Genomic DNA, 17,776 nt, shown 5'->3' with positions numbered 1-17,776 from the left:
TTGTTGGTGGAGGCCATGTACAACCTCTCCAGCCCAAGATCCAGACTATCCTGGATTGGGAGGCTCCTAAAACCCAGACTCAGGTCAGGGCCTATCTTGGCCTGACTGGGTACTACCGGAGGTTTGTTCAGAATTTTGGGACCATAGTGGCCCCTCTGACTGAGCTTACCTCCAAGAAACAGCCCAAGAAGGTCATTTGGACCCCAGAGTGTCAGAAAGCTTTTGACACCCTAAAACAGGCTATGTGTTCAGCACCAGTGTTACTGGCCCCTGACTATAGCAAGGAGTTTATAGTGCAAACAGATGCTTCAGAGGAAGGGATTGGGGCAGTGTTAGCACAAGTTAATGAAGAGGGCCAAGATCACCCAGTTGCCTTCATCAGCAGGCGACTACTCCCCAGAGAGAAAAAATGGAGTGCCATTGAGAGGGAGGCCTTTGCTGTGGTCTGGTCCCTGAAGAAGTTGAGGCCTTACTTGTTTGGCACTCACTTCCGTGTACAAACTGACCACAGACCTCTCAGATGGTTGATGCAGATGAGGGGGGAGAACCCAAAACTGTTAAGGTGGTCCATTTCCCTACAGGGGATGGACTTCACAGTGGAGCACAGACCTGGGACTGCCCATGCCAATGCAGATGGCCTTTCCAGGTTTTTCCACTTAGCTGATGAGGACTACCAGGCTGTAGGTTAGTACCCATCACCTTTCATCTGGGGGGGGGCAGTGTAGGAAAGTCCTCCTTTTTGCCCTGGTCACCCCCACACTTTTTGGACAGGTACTGGTGGTTACTGACTCTTGGCTGTGCCCTGGGTACTGCTTACCAGTCCCAGGGCCAGTGCTCTGTGTAAAATGGATATGCAAATTAGGCTAATTATAATTGGATAAGTTAACCTACCTATAAGTCCCTAGTATATGGTAGGGCATGTAGGTTTAGGGACCACAGCATAGGTGGTGCACACCTAGGTGCACTGCTGAGGTGCCCAGTGTCATTTTAAAGGCAGGCCTGCCTTGCTGGCTGCTTTTAAATTAAAGTTATATGCAAATTCGACTTTGGAATTAAAAGTAGTTCCAAAGTCTTAAACTACCTTATTTTTACATATAAGTCACCCCTAAGGTGTGCCCTATGTGCCCCTAGGGCTGGGTGCCATGTAACTATAAGCAGGGACTTTATAAAAATAGATTTATAAAACCTACTGAGGTAAAAACAGCCACATTTGTTTTTCCCTCATTGAAGTAAATGGCCTTCATAGGCTAGAATGGGGAGACTTTATTTTAAATTTTAAAGTCTCCTTAAATGTTGCATACCAAGAATTTGGTATCAAATTAATTGTTGTAATAAATCCCACAACTTCCAGTTGTTGGATTTAATATAACTTGTTCAGGTAAAAAGTTTTAGACTTTACTTAAAAAGTTGCCAATTTCAGCCCTGCATTGTTTTTGCTGCTATGCTCTGATTGGCTAGCCTGCAGCAGCTTAGCCAAGCTGCCTTGATGAGGTGTGAAGTGGCCTGTCTTCACACAAAGGAATGTGCTTGTGGGAGAGAATCTCCCCTCAGCAGATGGTGAGGCAGGAAGGGGGAGGGCTGCCAAACTGGTCTTCAAAGGCAGAGAAGGACATTTGGAGCAACCAGCAACACCCCCACATCCTGCAACCCCAGACAACCAGGTGCCCCCTTGATTAGATTAGGAGAGGGCAGGAGAGGGGTGTGTTTATGATTTTTAGCCACACCAGTGGGTGGGCTCAGCCAGATGTAACCTCCAAAAATCAGATTCAGCCATGTTGGATTTTTAGAGAATGTTGCCTTCTGGGATGGATTTTTGCCACACTTCCCAGGAAGTGGTCATCACAGGGGGACGACCCTGTACCTGATTGGAGAACCAGGACCCCCCTGCTTTTCACCCAGGAGCAAGGATAAAACTGGCAGACCTGCACCCACACCTCAGAACCCCAATAGATTTCAACAAGAAAGAACTAAAGGAGAAGAAGGACTGCCCTGCTGGACCCCTGGCCTGCACCTGGAACCTACATTCAGAAGGACTGCACCAGCTGCACACTTGGGCTTCACCACAAGAAGGACTTTGCCTGGCTTCAACTGGTTCAAGGAGGGACTCCCTGTTTGCTACAGGTGAAAAATTGCTATCCAGAGTCCCCTGCACCAACTCCTGAAGAAAGTGACCAGCTGACCACTGTCCAGTGGCCAAAAAGGAGTTTGCGCCAGGAGCATTCTGGGAGTTGCAGTCTGCACCCCCAAAGGACCATCAGAGAACTTCTGGACCCTTGGGGTGAGCTGTGGACCCCAAAAGAACCTTAAAAGGACATCTGGGTGAAGCCCCAGAAGTTTGGAGAAGGTTTGAGAATTTTTGTTAAAAAGCTCCATAGAGGGACCGACCCGCCGCGGAAATTCTAGCCGGCTTGCCTCAACCGCGACCCGGCCTGATTTGGTGGTTCGTCCCGGTAAAGAAAAATCTCTGAAAAAGAGACTAAGTCCGAAGGTAAAAAGTTGACCGGGACCTTCCAGCCATCGTATCCGAGAAGGGCTCCATGGACGTCGGATCAAAATCCAGGTTTACCCCGGTCGAAGGATTTTCACCTCGAAAAAACGACTAAGTCCGAAGGTAAAAATCTCCACCGAGGAATCCAGCATCGCGTATCCGGAGAAGGGCTCCAGGAGGTCGGATTGGACTGGCAGATTCGTCCCGGTGAAGAAAATCTTCAAAATAAAGACTAAGTCAGAAGGTAACTTTTTAACCGAGGCCTCCCGCGACCTGTAGCCGAGCAGGGCTCCATCGCGGTCGGCCTGAAACTTTGACTTTGCCCCGGTCGAGGTGCAACCAGATGACCCGATTGGCGCTTTTTGTTTCTAAGCGCTAGAAAAATAATAATTCTTTAAAAATTCATATCTCCGGTTCCCTTTATCCGATTTTATTCGTTTTTGTGTCAATTTAAAGATAAAAATATAAACTATTGTTATGAATTGGTTTTGGATTTTTAAACTGTTTCCTGTGTTTTATTTAATTACTGTTTTGTGATATTTGAATGCTTTACACACTGTCTCCTAAGTTAAGCCTTGACGCTCGTTGCCAAGCTACCAAGGGTTGAGCTGGGGTTAATTTACTGAGACTTAACTGGACCTAAGTGGAGGTTAGTGGCTTGTTGCTAGGTGTAGGTACCTACCTGCCCTTACCAATAACCCTTTTTCTAACACTCCCTAATGTATAGAAAAACATAGATGTCTTCAATGAATTGCATATAGAAGTGTTACAAAGACTCAGCTAATAGTATCCATTTTCCCAAATGCTCTTGGCAGTGAGTCATTGTTAGAAATGGGGTCTTGGGTTGAAAGTCAGGTTACCCCCTGTTCAAGCAAGGACCCTCACTCTAGTCAGGGTAAAAGAGAATCACCCTCAGCTAACCCCTTCTTACCCCCTTGGTAGCTTGGCAGAGCAGTAGGCTTAACTTCAGAGCGCTAGGTGTAAAGTATTTGTACCAACACATACAGTAACTTCATGAAAACACTACAAAATGACACGACACCGGTTTAGAACAATAGGAAATATTTATCTAAACAAAACAAGACCAAAACGACAAAAATCCGACATACACAAGTCAAGTTATGAATTTTTAAAGATTAAACTCAAAAATAGCGCTTAGAAACAAAAATGCTTCGATGAGATGTTAACACAGCGTAGTGACGGAGTCGTTCCCAACAAGCCGACACCAACGGCGCCGGACACGGAGTCGTGTAGACCCCCAAGTACAGTACCTCTGGTGAAGAGTGAAAACAAGCCGATGCGCGAAGTCGGGAATCGCGGCGTCTGTGCGAAACGTTGAATCCGTGCACTTTGAGCGCCGTTGGTCACAACGTGGTGTGGCGACTTCCACGGAGTCGCGGACTTCAGCGGGGCTGCTGTGGCATCGGGCCTGCGAAGAGCGTCGCGTTCCAGCGAAAGTCACGGCGTCAGGTGCAGGCGGCGTTACCGGATTCAGCTGCAGCGTCGGTCCGAAGTCGTCCGAAGTCGATTTCCTTGGATTCCACCAGCTTTCCTTTCAAGGGCCCAGGGACTGGATAGGGCACCACTTGTCGGGGCAGGAGTCTCTCCAGAGACTCCAGGTGCTGGCAGAGAGAAGTCTTTGCTGTCCCTGAGACTTCAAACAACAGGAGGCATGCTCTAACTCAAGCCCTTGGAGATTCCTTCACAAGATGGAAGGCACACAAAGTCCAGTCTTTGCCCCCTTACTCTGGCAGAAGCAGCACTGCAGGAAAGCTCCACAAAGCACAGTCACAGGCAGGGCAGCACTTCTTCCTCAGCTATCAGCTCTTCTCCAGGGAGAGGTTCCTCTTGGTTCCAGAAGTGTTTCTCTAGTCTGTAGATTTGGGTGCCCTTCTTATACCCATTTTAGTCTTTGAAGTCACCTTTCTTAAAAGGGGACTCACACCTACTTGTGAAATCCTGCCTTGCACAGGCAAGGCCTCAGACACAAACCAGGGGGTTGGAGCCGGCATTGTCAGAGGCAGTCACAGTCCCTTCAGATGAGAGTGACCACTCCACCCCTCCCTCCTAGCAGAGATGGCTAATCAGGAAATGCAGGTTACACCCCAGCCCCCTTTGTGTCACTGTCTAGTGCGAGGTGAAAAACAACCCAACTGTCAAACTGACCCAGACAGGGAATGCACAAACAAGGTAGAGTCACAGAATGGTTTAAGCAAGAAAATGCTCACTTTCTAAAAGTGGCATTTTCAAACGCACAATCTTAAAATCAACTTTACTAAAAGATGTATTTTTAAATTGTGAGTTCAGGGACCCCAAACTCCACATGTCCATCTACTCTCTAGGGGAATCTACACTTTAATCATATTTAAAGGTAGCCCCCATGTTATCCTATGAGAGAGACAGGCCTTGCAACAGTGAAAAACAAAATTGGCAGTATTTCACTGTCAGGACATATAAACCACATTACTATATGTCCCACCTTATCCATACACTGCACCCTGCCCTTGGGGCTACCTAGGGTCTACCTTAGGGGTGCCTTACATGTAAGAAAAGGGAAGGTTTAGGCCTGGCAAGTGGGTACACTTGCCAAGTCGAATTTACAGTGTAAAAATACACACACAGACACTGCAGTGGCAGGTCTGAGACATGATTACAGAGCTACTTATGTGGGTGGCACTACCAGTGCTGCAGGCCCACTAGTAGCATTTGATTTACAGGCCCTGGCACCTCTAGTGCACCTTACTAGGGACTTACTAGTAAATCAAATAGGCCAATCATGGATAAACCAATTACATACAATTTACACGGAGAGCATATGCACTTTAGCACTGGTTAGCAGTGGGAAAGTGCTCAGAGTTCAAAAGCCAACAGCGACAGGTCAGAAAAAAATAGGAGGGAGGAGGCAAAAAGATTTGGGGTGACCCTGCATAAGCAAAAGTCCAACAGTCATGATACTGTGTACATATAATTTGATGAATCAATTGACATATTGTATCTGTGGGGTGTGGCTACTGGATTTATAAGGAGAAATATCCCATAATTTCTCAGGATTTTGAAGTGAATTAAGAACTATGATTAGTGATTATCACAGTTTGTGTAATTGCACATTTTCTTTTTAAAAAGTCGTAGACAACATTGATTCTGTAGTGTCTATTTCAAGAGAGTAAAAGGACCTAATTTTGTAAATCAAGCTATCACTCCCCACAAGGTTTTATATGATGAAGAGTCAGTGAGCTATTTTGTTAACTAATTGTTCAGTGTTGAGGAAGGATAATTAATCGTTGTAGTAGTTTATATGGTTTTCTTTCTCCCTTTTTTGCCTGATTATTAGTGGCTCAAGTTGAACTACACATCTCTACTTATGGCTTACAAACAATTCATAAACTACAGGCCCCAATGTGTTTAACTGTCAAAGCTGTGCACCATGGTACCTGTTGCACCTCTAGATTCACCACATAAAACTTTATGCAATCGTAAAATTCTTACAACACTATTTGTTGTCAGGTTTTTTTTCTGTGTCAGGAATCAATGCATCTGTTTTACACTGTTGTACATTTCACCACCAAATAAAAATCTTGCTAATCCTGAAGCTGATAAACTGCCTTGCTCCATTGCTCTTCAGATCATGCAGAAAGTGGCCAGAAATCACTTTAGAGGATTCCATAAATTAGGGTAACATAAGAGTGATAGTGCCAACACTTCTCTGTCTATGCAGACAGGGCCTCATTAATATTAGGGGTGGGTGTTGAGCTCCACTCCGCTGGCAGAGTTAACACAGTTTTTGGCACTCCATGCTCAGCTTGGAGCGTAGAGTTCAAGAAAAAAAGTCTCCAGCCCCGGCAGAGGAGCAGAGCTCACTGTATGTGCACTGCAGCCCTTTCATGGGACAGACGGCGCAAGTGCAGACAGTCTGCACTTGCACTGTATGGCCCATAACTGGGCTGCAGTGCGCACATGGCCCGACGTCAGCGGCATGGAGTTGCTGCAAGCTGCGGGGCTGCACCGGTGCCAGCTCTGGATCCGGGCCTCCCTCCTTTCACTGTCCTCAACACCTTGGCTGGGACCAGGGTGCAGAGGGAGGCAGAGAGCCAGGCAGCTGGCCACAGGGACCCTGGGAGTCAGACCCAGATAAGACCCCCATTTTGCTTTCTCTTCTATGTGCACCTGGGGGCCGGCACTGAGCATGGACAATATGTGCAGATAAGGTAGGGGTCTGTGCTTGGAAAAAAGGAAACTTGCTGTCAGAGTTCCACTTGAAAAGAACCTGTATCCCCAGAGATCCTGGGAAATGAATTTGTGTTATGGGGTACGGTGCTGAGGCCAGCAAGGAGAGCTGAAGACCAGGTGAGCAGTAGTCCGGCAGCCCCCATCAGATAGAAATGTGTGTGGCCTAAGAGAGTGCCTTAGAGCCCAGTGGCAAGTGAGGCTAGGTATTTTGTGAAAATACCAGGCTGCTGGTGGTGATGAGCTGATTTGCTGCTGCTACTGCTGGGCCCTAAAAAGATTGCAGTCTGAGTCTGTGTGTAAGTGCACAGGTAGTTATTGCAAGGTTGGTGAAAGACAGGGGGTGTGCTTGGCCCGCCATAGCAAGTTTGTGAAGGAAGGCAGTTAGTGAAGGGAAGTGTGCAGGTGTGGAGAGCAGCAGACTCCAGACCAGAGGGCTGTGGCAGCACAAGGGGCCTGAAACTGCACCTTTTCCTAACTGGGGCCCTGACCTGAATGTGCAGATCTTGGAAGCGCTGAGCAGGGTCGAGCTTGGATTACCAAGCCTGACCCTGCTTAGTGCTTCTGAGATTGGGTGCATTCTGGTCAGGGTGCCAGTAGGGCAGGTAGAATTCTGCAGCACGCAGAACTCAGTGGAATTCCACTGAGATTTAAGCCAACTCCACAGAATTCCATGGAGTAGAACTCCGTGAGCTCTGCCCAGGACTAATTAACATACATATTAGACAGACCTCAAAGTAACACTGGAAGAAACTGGGTTCTTGGTTGAAGGGGGTGATCCCCTATTCAAACAACAACCACAACCCCCATCAGGGACAACCAGAAAAGTCACTAAAGTAACCTTTTTATTTAATATGATAAAATAACGGCAGGCCTGGGACATGTTTTAAGGGGCTACTTTAGTGGGAGCCACGATAAGTGCTGCATGCCCACTAGTTGAATTTAATTTACAAGCCCTAGGTATATGGTATACCACTCTAAAAGGGACTTACAAGTACATTTAATAAGCCAACCAGGTACAAACTAATTTTGCCATGTTTAAGGAAGAGCACACACGCATTTTAGTATAGTTATACATGGTAAAGTGCACAGATTCTTATAAGCTAAAAAAAATCAGTTCACTCAAACGTATAGAGTAAAGGCAAAAGGTTTAGGAGTAACCCTGCAGAGAAGGCCAAGTCCAAAAAACACCCATATAAATATTTGGACTAAAATGAATTGGTGTTTGAAATTCTCTAAAACATTTTAGTTGTCATAAAAACTTAATAAAATAATTAGGCAAAACAGTGTTATGTACATGCTATGCATTCTGCAAGAATTCATTATTGTAAGACTGTCGTGGCATTGCAGTAGCATTTTTCAGTCATTTTTAGGTGACTTAAGAATTGAAAGAAATGTGGGGTTTTTACCAACAGTTTCTTAACAAATTACAAGCAAGGAATAATGTATTTCACTGGTTTGACTTTTTTGAAGAACTAGTTTAGAAAACTCATAATCTGGCTATGTTGAAATGAGATCTCACCAATTGATTTTGTACCATTCCTGAGCGATTGAACATCTGTATTACACATCTTTTATAGTATTACAAGTTTTGAAATTGAAGAATGTTATAGTCTTGATATTAATAACTGAAACTTTGCAGGCACTCCTCGCCAGTTCAAGGTGAAACTGGCTAACATAATAAATGATATGTAAAGCAATACATTTTTTTTACAAAGGTGACTACTTTGATAGTTTAAAACACAGGCACTATCATTTACATTTTACATGCAACTATCAGGAGATTTTAGTAAATCAGTAATCCAACATATTTCATCCACAACCTCTTATTCATATTGTCTATTACATTTAAAAATTAATATTACCACTATCTTCCATAACATAAGTGTAAACAACACACCATGCTAAAACTAACTTTTGCATTGAAATTTTAATTTCATGTCTAGTATCAAAAGAATCTTTAGGTTTGCTCTGCAGCTGTTTGTTCAGCTAAAGTTTTCACCTTGTCAACATAACCGTACTTTTTGCCGCACACATTTTACAATAAAATGTTTTATTGTCTAGAAATAATGGCATTACTATAAATGGTTGTTTAGAATATTATATGTTAAAATATTGGAATTTGGTGGCACAAATTCTGATGCGAAATCTCCTAACACACATAGAGTGAAGAAAATGCCTAATTCTGTAGATATTGATGGTAATTGAGATACTTGCGGAGGGGAACACATTAATGTCTGATACTGCATTGTCTGTTGTTTGAAAGCTAAGCAGCAAACATAATTGTCAACAAGAGTCAGCATTAGAAAACTCTGGGTTTGAACTGGAGGGTGTAATAAATGTGTAATAAATGTGGATAGTTATTTCAAATCAAAGAAATTTGTGATACAAAAAACACTGTGGCATTTTAATTCTGACGGGAACAGCAGTTCCAGCCCAACTGGAATTATGAAATCAATAGAACAATGCAAATCAGCTATAAACAGAAAAAGAGCTCTAGGTGAAAATCATGAATCCGGAGGAGGGTATGGGGACGGATCAAAGGAACAAGGATAATTTACTAATTCATCATTTCTCAGGAATATTCAAGATTCAACCTGCAAACCTTGTCCTATTTAATCCCACAGTAACCACACCTGCAGTAGAGGTATTTCTGAGAAGTAGATTTAATGGTGAATAGTCAAGGTCTACTACGTGAAACCACTGACTCCAGAGGATAAACCTCGTTATGGGCCATAGAAGACATTTCACCCAATACAATATTTCTTTGAGGACAAGGTTGCACAAATCGCCTCAACACTCAGCTTGTGCTTTTGATTTATTATGAGAGAGAACACATGATGTACATGAATGTAAAGAAATAACAACCTACCTTCCGAGAATGGATTTCTTTCACATATAATGGAAGCAGAAACTCGGAAATTCCTTCTAGTCGGATACCTTTCTTGTTAACTCTCAGGTTCCCCATACCATCCTGCAAGCATCAACACGCGAGTATGAATGTGAGGATAATGTTAACAAATACATTTTTGAATTCATTGTAAGTCAAAAGCCAAGTTAAGAAGAAAGCAGGGATTTGAGAGACGTCGACCTGTTTATTGCTGCTGTATTATCTGGCATTTCAGCTATTCATATCTAGTTAGTTCTCTGCGATACAGAATTAAAAATGCAAATTTAATACCTGCAACAGACCTTTCCCATGTGCCTGTACCAATGCCTGGGAGAAGGGCAAACAAATTATCACATAAAACGTTTTTTTGTGCAACACCTTAATAGGTCTTTGAAATCCTTCAGAAAAGGCAAAGACCTTCCCTTCACAGCCTAGGAGCTGCAGTACCCACGTCGACCCCGCTAATCTTAAGCCACCAGAGTCCATGCTGCAGCATGTGTTCTTTAAATAAGCAGACTTTTGCCTAGCACAGTAGAACTGATGTGATAATGCAATTACTGATAATGAACTCACATAATGTTGTGCATCTTCGGTGTTATATTAACAGTGCCCTTGGTGGGCTATCAGGTTTTTGCAGCTTTTCAGATCAGGGACACTTTCTTGAGGTTCTATGCAAGGCCAACATGGTTCACCTAGTGGTCTTTAATAACGTTGTTTCATATGAAAATAATGGTGTATCAGCATGCACAAACTGGGTCGAGTCCTGATGCTTTTAAGAATGGTATACAGCATTCTTGATGGCACAATTGCTGGAAGCTCCACCTCAAAACACTCTTTTCCACGCCACTTCAAAGAAGACGGTGAAACAGGTGTAGGCCTCCAGCACATTGGTTGCTTCCTGGCAGATCTTCAACTGGAGAGCCAGTATTAAAATAGAAGGCATTGACTAACAGAAACATATATTTTTTTCACTCAAAAAACAATATTGTTATATAAGTTAGCCCCTACCTGTTATATTACTACTTTGGCTATGGATGTGCTCCTTGAGCAAGATTAGAATTTTGTTACACAATAGTGAGGCTAGCAAATGGCAGGTGTGAGCTGACACTCTGCCCCGTGATGTAATGGCTGAAAAAAATGTGAATAGCACAACAACAGATCAATGAATGAAGAGGATCGTCTGAAAATGTATATATATATACTTAATATTCTATATATAAGAAATATACCTCCCTGGAGCACTGGAAAATGTGCATGGCTTGGCCCGTCTGCACCCCTGGGACCGCCACCTCCCTTGGGCAAATCATCCTAAATTAATGGGGGGGCACGCAGCCCTGGGTACTGCCACCTCCTGGGGCAAAACATTTTCTTTTGATGTCAAGGGCCCGCATGGCCCCTCTGCACCCCTGGGGACTGCCACCTCCCCAGGGCTAACCATAAAATGAATGTAATGGCCACATTGCCACCCACCGCAACCCCAGGGACTGCCATTTTCCATGGTGCAATGAGTTTGTTACGTGGGGGACTGCACAGCCCCCCACACACCCCCAGCGACTGCCACTTGCCCCCGGGGCAATTAATTCAATTTAAGGGGGGCTGCATGGCACCCCCTTGTGGAGCCATAGATGGCCCTGCTGACTGCTACCCCCCCTGAGCCAGCTCCTGCTACCTCCCGAGATGCCCACCCTTGTGAGGTAGCTGTTTGTATTTGTTTGGTGGGAGTTGACAGCTCTCACAAAGTAAAAGTAAATATGACTCCGCTTTTTCCAAGCAGGAGCTGTATCGCAGAAAGTGGAGTTTTCATCTGTTTTCCTGCATGTAAATACCCGTTGGGCGGGGATGCGAGTTATAGTTACCCTAGGACACGAGTTATAGTTACTTAAAATAACTCTGACTATCACTGCTGAATTTCTACAGTCGTGTGCGAGTAAATTGAGACCTAACTATAACATCCCTGTAACATTTTTTTTCAGTGAATTATATAAAAACAAAATATAAATATATATATATATATAAATAATCTACTGGCAATAGGTGGTTAGGACATGTTTCCCAAGAAAAATGCATTTTTGATTTATATATATTTGATGTCTTTTGGCAAATCGTCACAAAATTTTCCCAAAAAAATGTGCCAGTGAATTTTGTTGTGCATGGAAAGTTTCAGGGTGATTTGTCAAGCGGGAGCCAAGAAAAGGGGGAGCACGACTACAGCCCGAACTGCTGGATGGAAATACACCAAATTTGGCAGAAAGCTAGATTTTGGTTCCGCATATTGTGCTTTTCGTTATTTGGTGTAAATACATTCAGTTTTTTTTAGATATTAAAGGGAAAATAAATTTGAATATCTAGGGCCATGTATCTGTCACAACGTTTTGGAGATTATTGTGGCAAATTTAGGAATGCAATTGCCAACAGGAATGCTGGGATTGGCTGTCCACAACCTGACAAGAAAGTTGCATCTGCCATTTTGGGTAATGGGCATTGTCCCCGGGACTGAAAAGTAAAATAAAAAGTGGCATAAGGGGTCATGGTGTAGGTAGCCTGACCCCAGGGGTGTGATATAGGGGTATTTGAGGATCAGATTTTGACCTTCAATTTTTTTTTCACAAGTGTGATATTCATGAATACGTTGTGACGCTCAGCTCAGTCCCCCATGTAACGTTGTGATGCATTCGCAAATATTGGTATAAAAAAAACCATTCACAGATTCATTCAACCACTAAATTATTCACTCGTAGGAGCACTCAGGCAGTGATTCAGCTACTGAAAGAGCCAATCAGACACTCATACACCCACTAACAGATCAACACGGACACTCATACACCCACCCACACATCCACTCAGAACCTTATGAATGCACTAACGTTCCACTGAAACACAGACACACCCACTCACTGACCCACTCAGACTCTGATGCACCCACTCACAGACCAACTCTGACACTTTTGCACCAACTCACAGACCCACTCAGACCCTCATGCACCCACTCACAGACCCACACAGACCCTCAAGCACCCACACACAGACCCACTCAGACACTCAGGCACCCTTCACAGACCCACTCAGACCCTTACACACCCACTCACAGACCCACTCAGACACTGATGCACCCACTAACAGACCTACCCAGACACTGATGCACCCACTCACAAACCCACTCAGACCATCACACATCCACTCAGAGAACCACTCAGGCCCTCACCCACCCACTCCTACAGCCTGACAGACACTTTCACACCAAAAGACACCCTTTCAGACCTATTTTCATACCCAGAGACAGACCATTCAGCTATGTGTGGTGTGGGGTTGGGTTGTTATGAGGGTTGGCTACAGGCTAGGCCAGGTGGCCAACTCCTGCTGCACACAGCCAAAGGGTGTGCTTAGTGGGGGTGGGTGGTTATAGGGGGTTGGTTGCAGGGCCTGGTCACAGTCTACGCCCTGCAACCAACCCCTGCTGTGCACTGCCAAAGGTCGTGTGTGGCATGAGGTTGGGTGGGTATAGGGGTTAGCCACAGGCCCTGTGGATAATGCCGCTGCACAAGACCAAATGCCATGCAAGGCAGTGGTTGGAATAAAGCATAGTATTTAAAATTACTTTATGTTAAAAAACAACATACAAATTAACTAAGGTAAGTAAAACTCATGTCCTTGCCATGCACTGCTAAGTACCCAAGATATCAGAGCACTCATCAAAACTTCTGTAACGACATAAAAAATATAAATGAAACATTAGCAGTCAAATTATTGAAGAAAAAAATGTGCATGGTAGGGGGCGTGAGTTATAGTTACATTAGGCCATGAGTTATAGTTGCTTGAAATAACTCTAACTATAACTGCTGAATTTCTGTGATTTTGTACGAGTACGTTCAGAACCTAACTATAACATAATGACATCCTTTTAAAATAGAGGTGTCCAGCGCAGGACCTGGCGGGTTCGATCTTCACAGTATCTGTAGTCGATAAATACATATATATTAGATTTAAATGTGACTCATTTATTTGAAGTCGTATGCTGAATATCTGGCATGGATTTGGACATACATTTAATCCCTATTTTCAAGAACTTGAGCACTATTTCAGGGGTAAATAGGAGGGGCTAGATATTCATAATTAGATATATTTCTACTCTCTTAACATCAGACGAGATATTATGTGCACGGTGCTAGACAAAAACCTTTACTCGTAACTTGGACGTAAACATTCAATTCAGTCATACATATGGCAAAATTAGTAGTTAAAAGCTGAACTCGTGTCAGGGACAGGGGCATAGCTTACCTGGATACTGCAGGTACAGTGGCACCAGGACCTGTTAGAAGGTGATTTATTAGTAGGGATTGGTAGGTACCCACCACTAGTACTAAGGCCACAAACACAATATAACTTCTAGTCCAGGTCTCAATAAATTAATCCCTTGGTCCCTGGGAATGAGCAGCCAGGCTTAACTTAGAAGACAGGATTGTAAAGCATTTAAAAACACCAATACAATAAATAAGTAAGACACAATATACAATAAAAATCCAACACCAATTTATAAAAATAGGAAATGTTTTTATGAGTAAAATAACACCAAAATGACATATAATGTAGAGAACAGGAGGTATGAATTATTAAAGCATAAATTTTAAAAAATGTGCATTCCATTGCTTAAAAACCAATAGAAACAATCAGGTAGATCTAGTCGCTCTTGACCGGGACCAAGTCAAATTTTGAGGCCAACCTCGATGGAGCCTAAATGGGATTTACTGAGCAGGAGGACTCGGTCAAAGTTTTACCTGCAGACTTAGTTGTTTTTCTGGAGCTTTTTCTTTCTTCGTCGTGCTAGGCTACTCGTCAGGCAGGGTTGCGAGTCGACGACTATGGTTTGATCCAACGCAATGCCTTGGTCAACTACTGGAAGTCTTGTCGAAGATGAAAAGCTCGGGAGCTTCATCAGGGCAAACCTGGATTTCGGGATGGGTCACGGTTAGACGTCAGTGGCTTGACTCACGTCAACAGGTCAGTCACCATATGGAGTTTTTTACAAAAATGTCTCCAAACTTCTGGAATCTTTTTCCAGAAGTTCTCCTTTGGATCTCCAAGGGTTCACAAAACATATCAGTGGTCTTGAAGCACTGAGATGGTCCTTTGAATGTTTTATCTACACATATAAAATTCCTTCAAAGGCCACTGGTGGCTGTCCAGCAGGTTTCTTCTTAGTGGAGATAATGCAGGTGGAGCACTGTTAACCTGTTGCTGGCATGAAGTCCACTCGTTAACTTCTTGAATCCAGGGGGCTTTAGATTTTATGTTATGTTAGAAAGATTTATAAAAGCGCACGTACACCAGACGGTTTCATGGCACTAGGATTACAGAACCAACCAATACAGCGTCCTCAACCTAGTCATGTGCCTGTTTAAACAGCCACATTTATAGGAGCTGTCTGAATCGAATGTAGCGGGGGGGTCAAGATAATTTCTAGCGGCAAGGAATTACATATACAGGAGACCAAAATGGAAAACCTGGCACCACCATGTCTCGGTTGTTAAAAGAGGGGAATGGCAAGAAGGTTCAAATGAGAGGATCTTAAATAGTGGAGAGGTGAATTTTTGCAGACTCCACAGTGTGCAGCAGGTGCAATCTTCCAGAGTGCAGACCAAAGCTCTAGCAGAGCAGTCCTTCATCCCCTCGTAGCTTCAGGCAGGGATCTGAGTTGCTGGGCAGCCCTCCCATATTTGTCCAGTGTTCTTAGGCAACAAGCAGAGGGGCACCACCTACTAATGGAGTGCAGAGTGGCACACAGAAGTATGACAACTTACTCTAAAGTGTGGCATAATCTTGTCCCAGAAAGCAATATTCTTTCTAAATCCAAAGTGGAGAAACTCTCTCCTGGAGGTTAAGATCAGGCTAGGCCATCCCACTGGTGTGGCTAAATTTCCACAACACTACCATTCTAGTCCCTCTGCTAATTCAATTACTGGGGCTCCTATGTGGCCTGGGGTACATGAAATAGGGGTGAGCCTGTGTCCTGTCCTAATTGTGATTTCGTATTTGAAGACCAGTTATGCTACCCAGCTCCCTTCCTGTATTTTGCTCTGCAGCTTCCAGATCTTCATCCACTTAATGGCCTTGTCTTAATGCAGGCCACTTCACACCTCATCAAGACAACTTGGCTCAGGCTGGTCAATCAGAGAAGGGCTGCTAGAAGGCTAGATTTAGGAAACTTGGAGAAAGAGTTCTAAACCTCTTTCCCTGTGATAGTTATAATAAATCTGACAGTGGCAAGTTGTAGAATTTATTCTAATAATTTGATACACTACAGGACATATTTAGCTCTTTCCTATCAAAAATACGAATGTATTATTTTAACATAAAGCATTCCAATGTTATACTATGGAGCTAATACACTACAATGATGAAAAATGAAACTGGTGTTTTTTCCTTCACCAAGGCTCATAAAACATTTTTTAGAATGCCCTGATTATAGTTACACTGCAGTCAACCCTTGTAGAGCCAAGGGCAGACCTTAGGGGTGACATATGTAAAAAAAAAAAAAAAAAAGGTAGTTTAAGACTTTGGAAGCACTTTTAACTCCAAAGTCAACTTTGGGGTTAATTGTGTTTCAAAAGCAACCAGCAAGGCAGGCATTCCTTCAAAATGACACCACACACTACAACAGTGCACCGATGGGTGCCTTAACTCCACTGGGGTCCCTAAACCTACATACCCTACCATATACTAGGGACTTACAGTAGGTTTTCAGAACCTATTATAATTACACCTAATTTACATGTACCTTTTAAACAGAGAATTGGCACTGGGTCTGGTAAGCAGAGCCCAGGGCACAGTCAGAGTCTGAAACCACCATTACCAGTCAAACAACTGTGGTGATCAGCGCAAAAAAGTTGACCTTTTCACATGGTACCATACTTATTGATGCCTTTTATAAATCAAACAGCAGCCAGATGGCCAGTTGTCTTCCTTGCACTAGACCCAATGACATACTGGCTAATCTACTGGTCAAGGACACTGAAGATCAACAGACTCACCTCTGACCGAACACTGACATTTGACAATTGGCAGGTGGTTGACTTACACATCATCGAGATATCAGAAAGACTAGTAACCCAAACCTGTACGTTACTTTAATCCTAACCTAATACCATCTTTGGCTACACATTTCTGGCTACATAATTTTCATTATTCACTATTTTCTGCTATTTTCTTACCACATCGATATTAATCTTCAACCAACATTCATTTTGAATTTATTATAAAATACTCGAATTGTTTGCTGAAACCTGAATGGTTCGTTGTATACTTTAGAATATGCTCCCGTTTAATCAGAAAAAAATACATATTTAAATAGTTCTGCTCTTTCGAGATGCTATTAAATCCTACCCTTTTTGTCAAAGATCTTGGGCCTAGCAAACAATAGTTTGCATGAGAAATTTAGGATCACAACCGTGTGACCGACCAAGTAAAAACGTTGAGCATTTTAAACTGTCCGTATACTGCTGTTCAACAGACCACATGAAGGATCTGAGTGCATCATCTGGCAGGGCGCAAAAGTATCGCATTTTTAATTATGCAGAATTTAGCTCGTAATAGGCAAAGATCGAAAAGTGAACGGAGTTACTGTTCCGAGGGGAGCATGTGAACAGTACAATATCACGGTCCACTGGTTCAAATGCCCTTGCATAATCTAACACCAGTGCATAATATAAGCGCCTATCAGTTTTTCAACTGAGTATTCGCTTGCAGTCAGTTGGGTGAAACTGATTGATATAGGATATGACATTTTGAAGTGATATAAGAGAAATTCTGTTCACAGAAATTTATTTTTTGTCCAACGTTGAAAATGTACTACAGATGCCCAGTGATATGTAATATGCTGTGATCACTGGGATACACAGCGTATGCACTGGAGTACTTTGAATGTAATTTTAAGACTACTCAGTTAATCGGGCCACCGTTTCAATTAATATGTTCACTCAAGGAGATACTGCATTTGGCATTCGGCTCATAACAATCTATTTTTCATTACTACACTTATATCAAATGTCCTGGCCGTTTACTGCACAAGAAAAGACATGAACATCCAAGCCCACACACACACGCACACGCACCACCCACACACACACACAAACACTCTCTGTTTCACCCACACTCAGAGGCTGATTCACAAACGTAACTTA

At 43.4% G+C, this 17,776-nt stretch overlaps 1 protein-coding gene across 5 annotated transcripts in view; it reads right to left on the bottom strand.

The window, feature by feature from the left end:
• Positions 1–17,776, bottom strand: part of SGCZ (sarcoglycan zeta) — a 4,310,842-nt gene that overhangs the window by 1,011,995 nt on the left and 3,281,071 nt on the right. For all 5 annotated transcript variants that reach the window (XM_069200738.1, XM_069200719.1, XM_069200747.1 and 2 more), the window contains one exon: positions 9,585–9,686. In XM_069200738.1, coding sequence (XP_069056839.1) covers positions 9,585–9,686 — 102 coding nt within the window. The remainder of the gene's footprint in view (positions 1–9,584; positions 9,687–17,776) is intronic.

The sequence above is a fragment of the Pleurodeles waltl genome, chromosome 1_2 (assembly GCF_031143425.1).
Source record: "Pleurodeles waltl isolate 20211129_DDA chromosome 1_2, aPleWal1.hap1.20221129, whole genome shotgun sequence".
Classification (NCBI taxonomy): domain Eukaryota; kingdom Metazoa; phylum Chordata; class Amphibia; order Caudata; family Salamandridae; genus Pleurodeles; species Pleurodeles waltl.
This window is presented reverse-complemented; position numbering and strand designations above follow the sequence as displayed.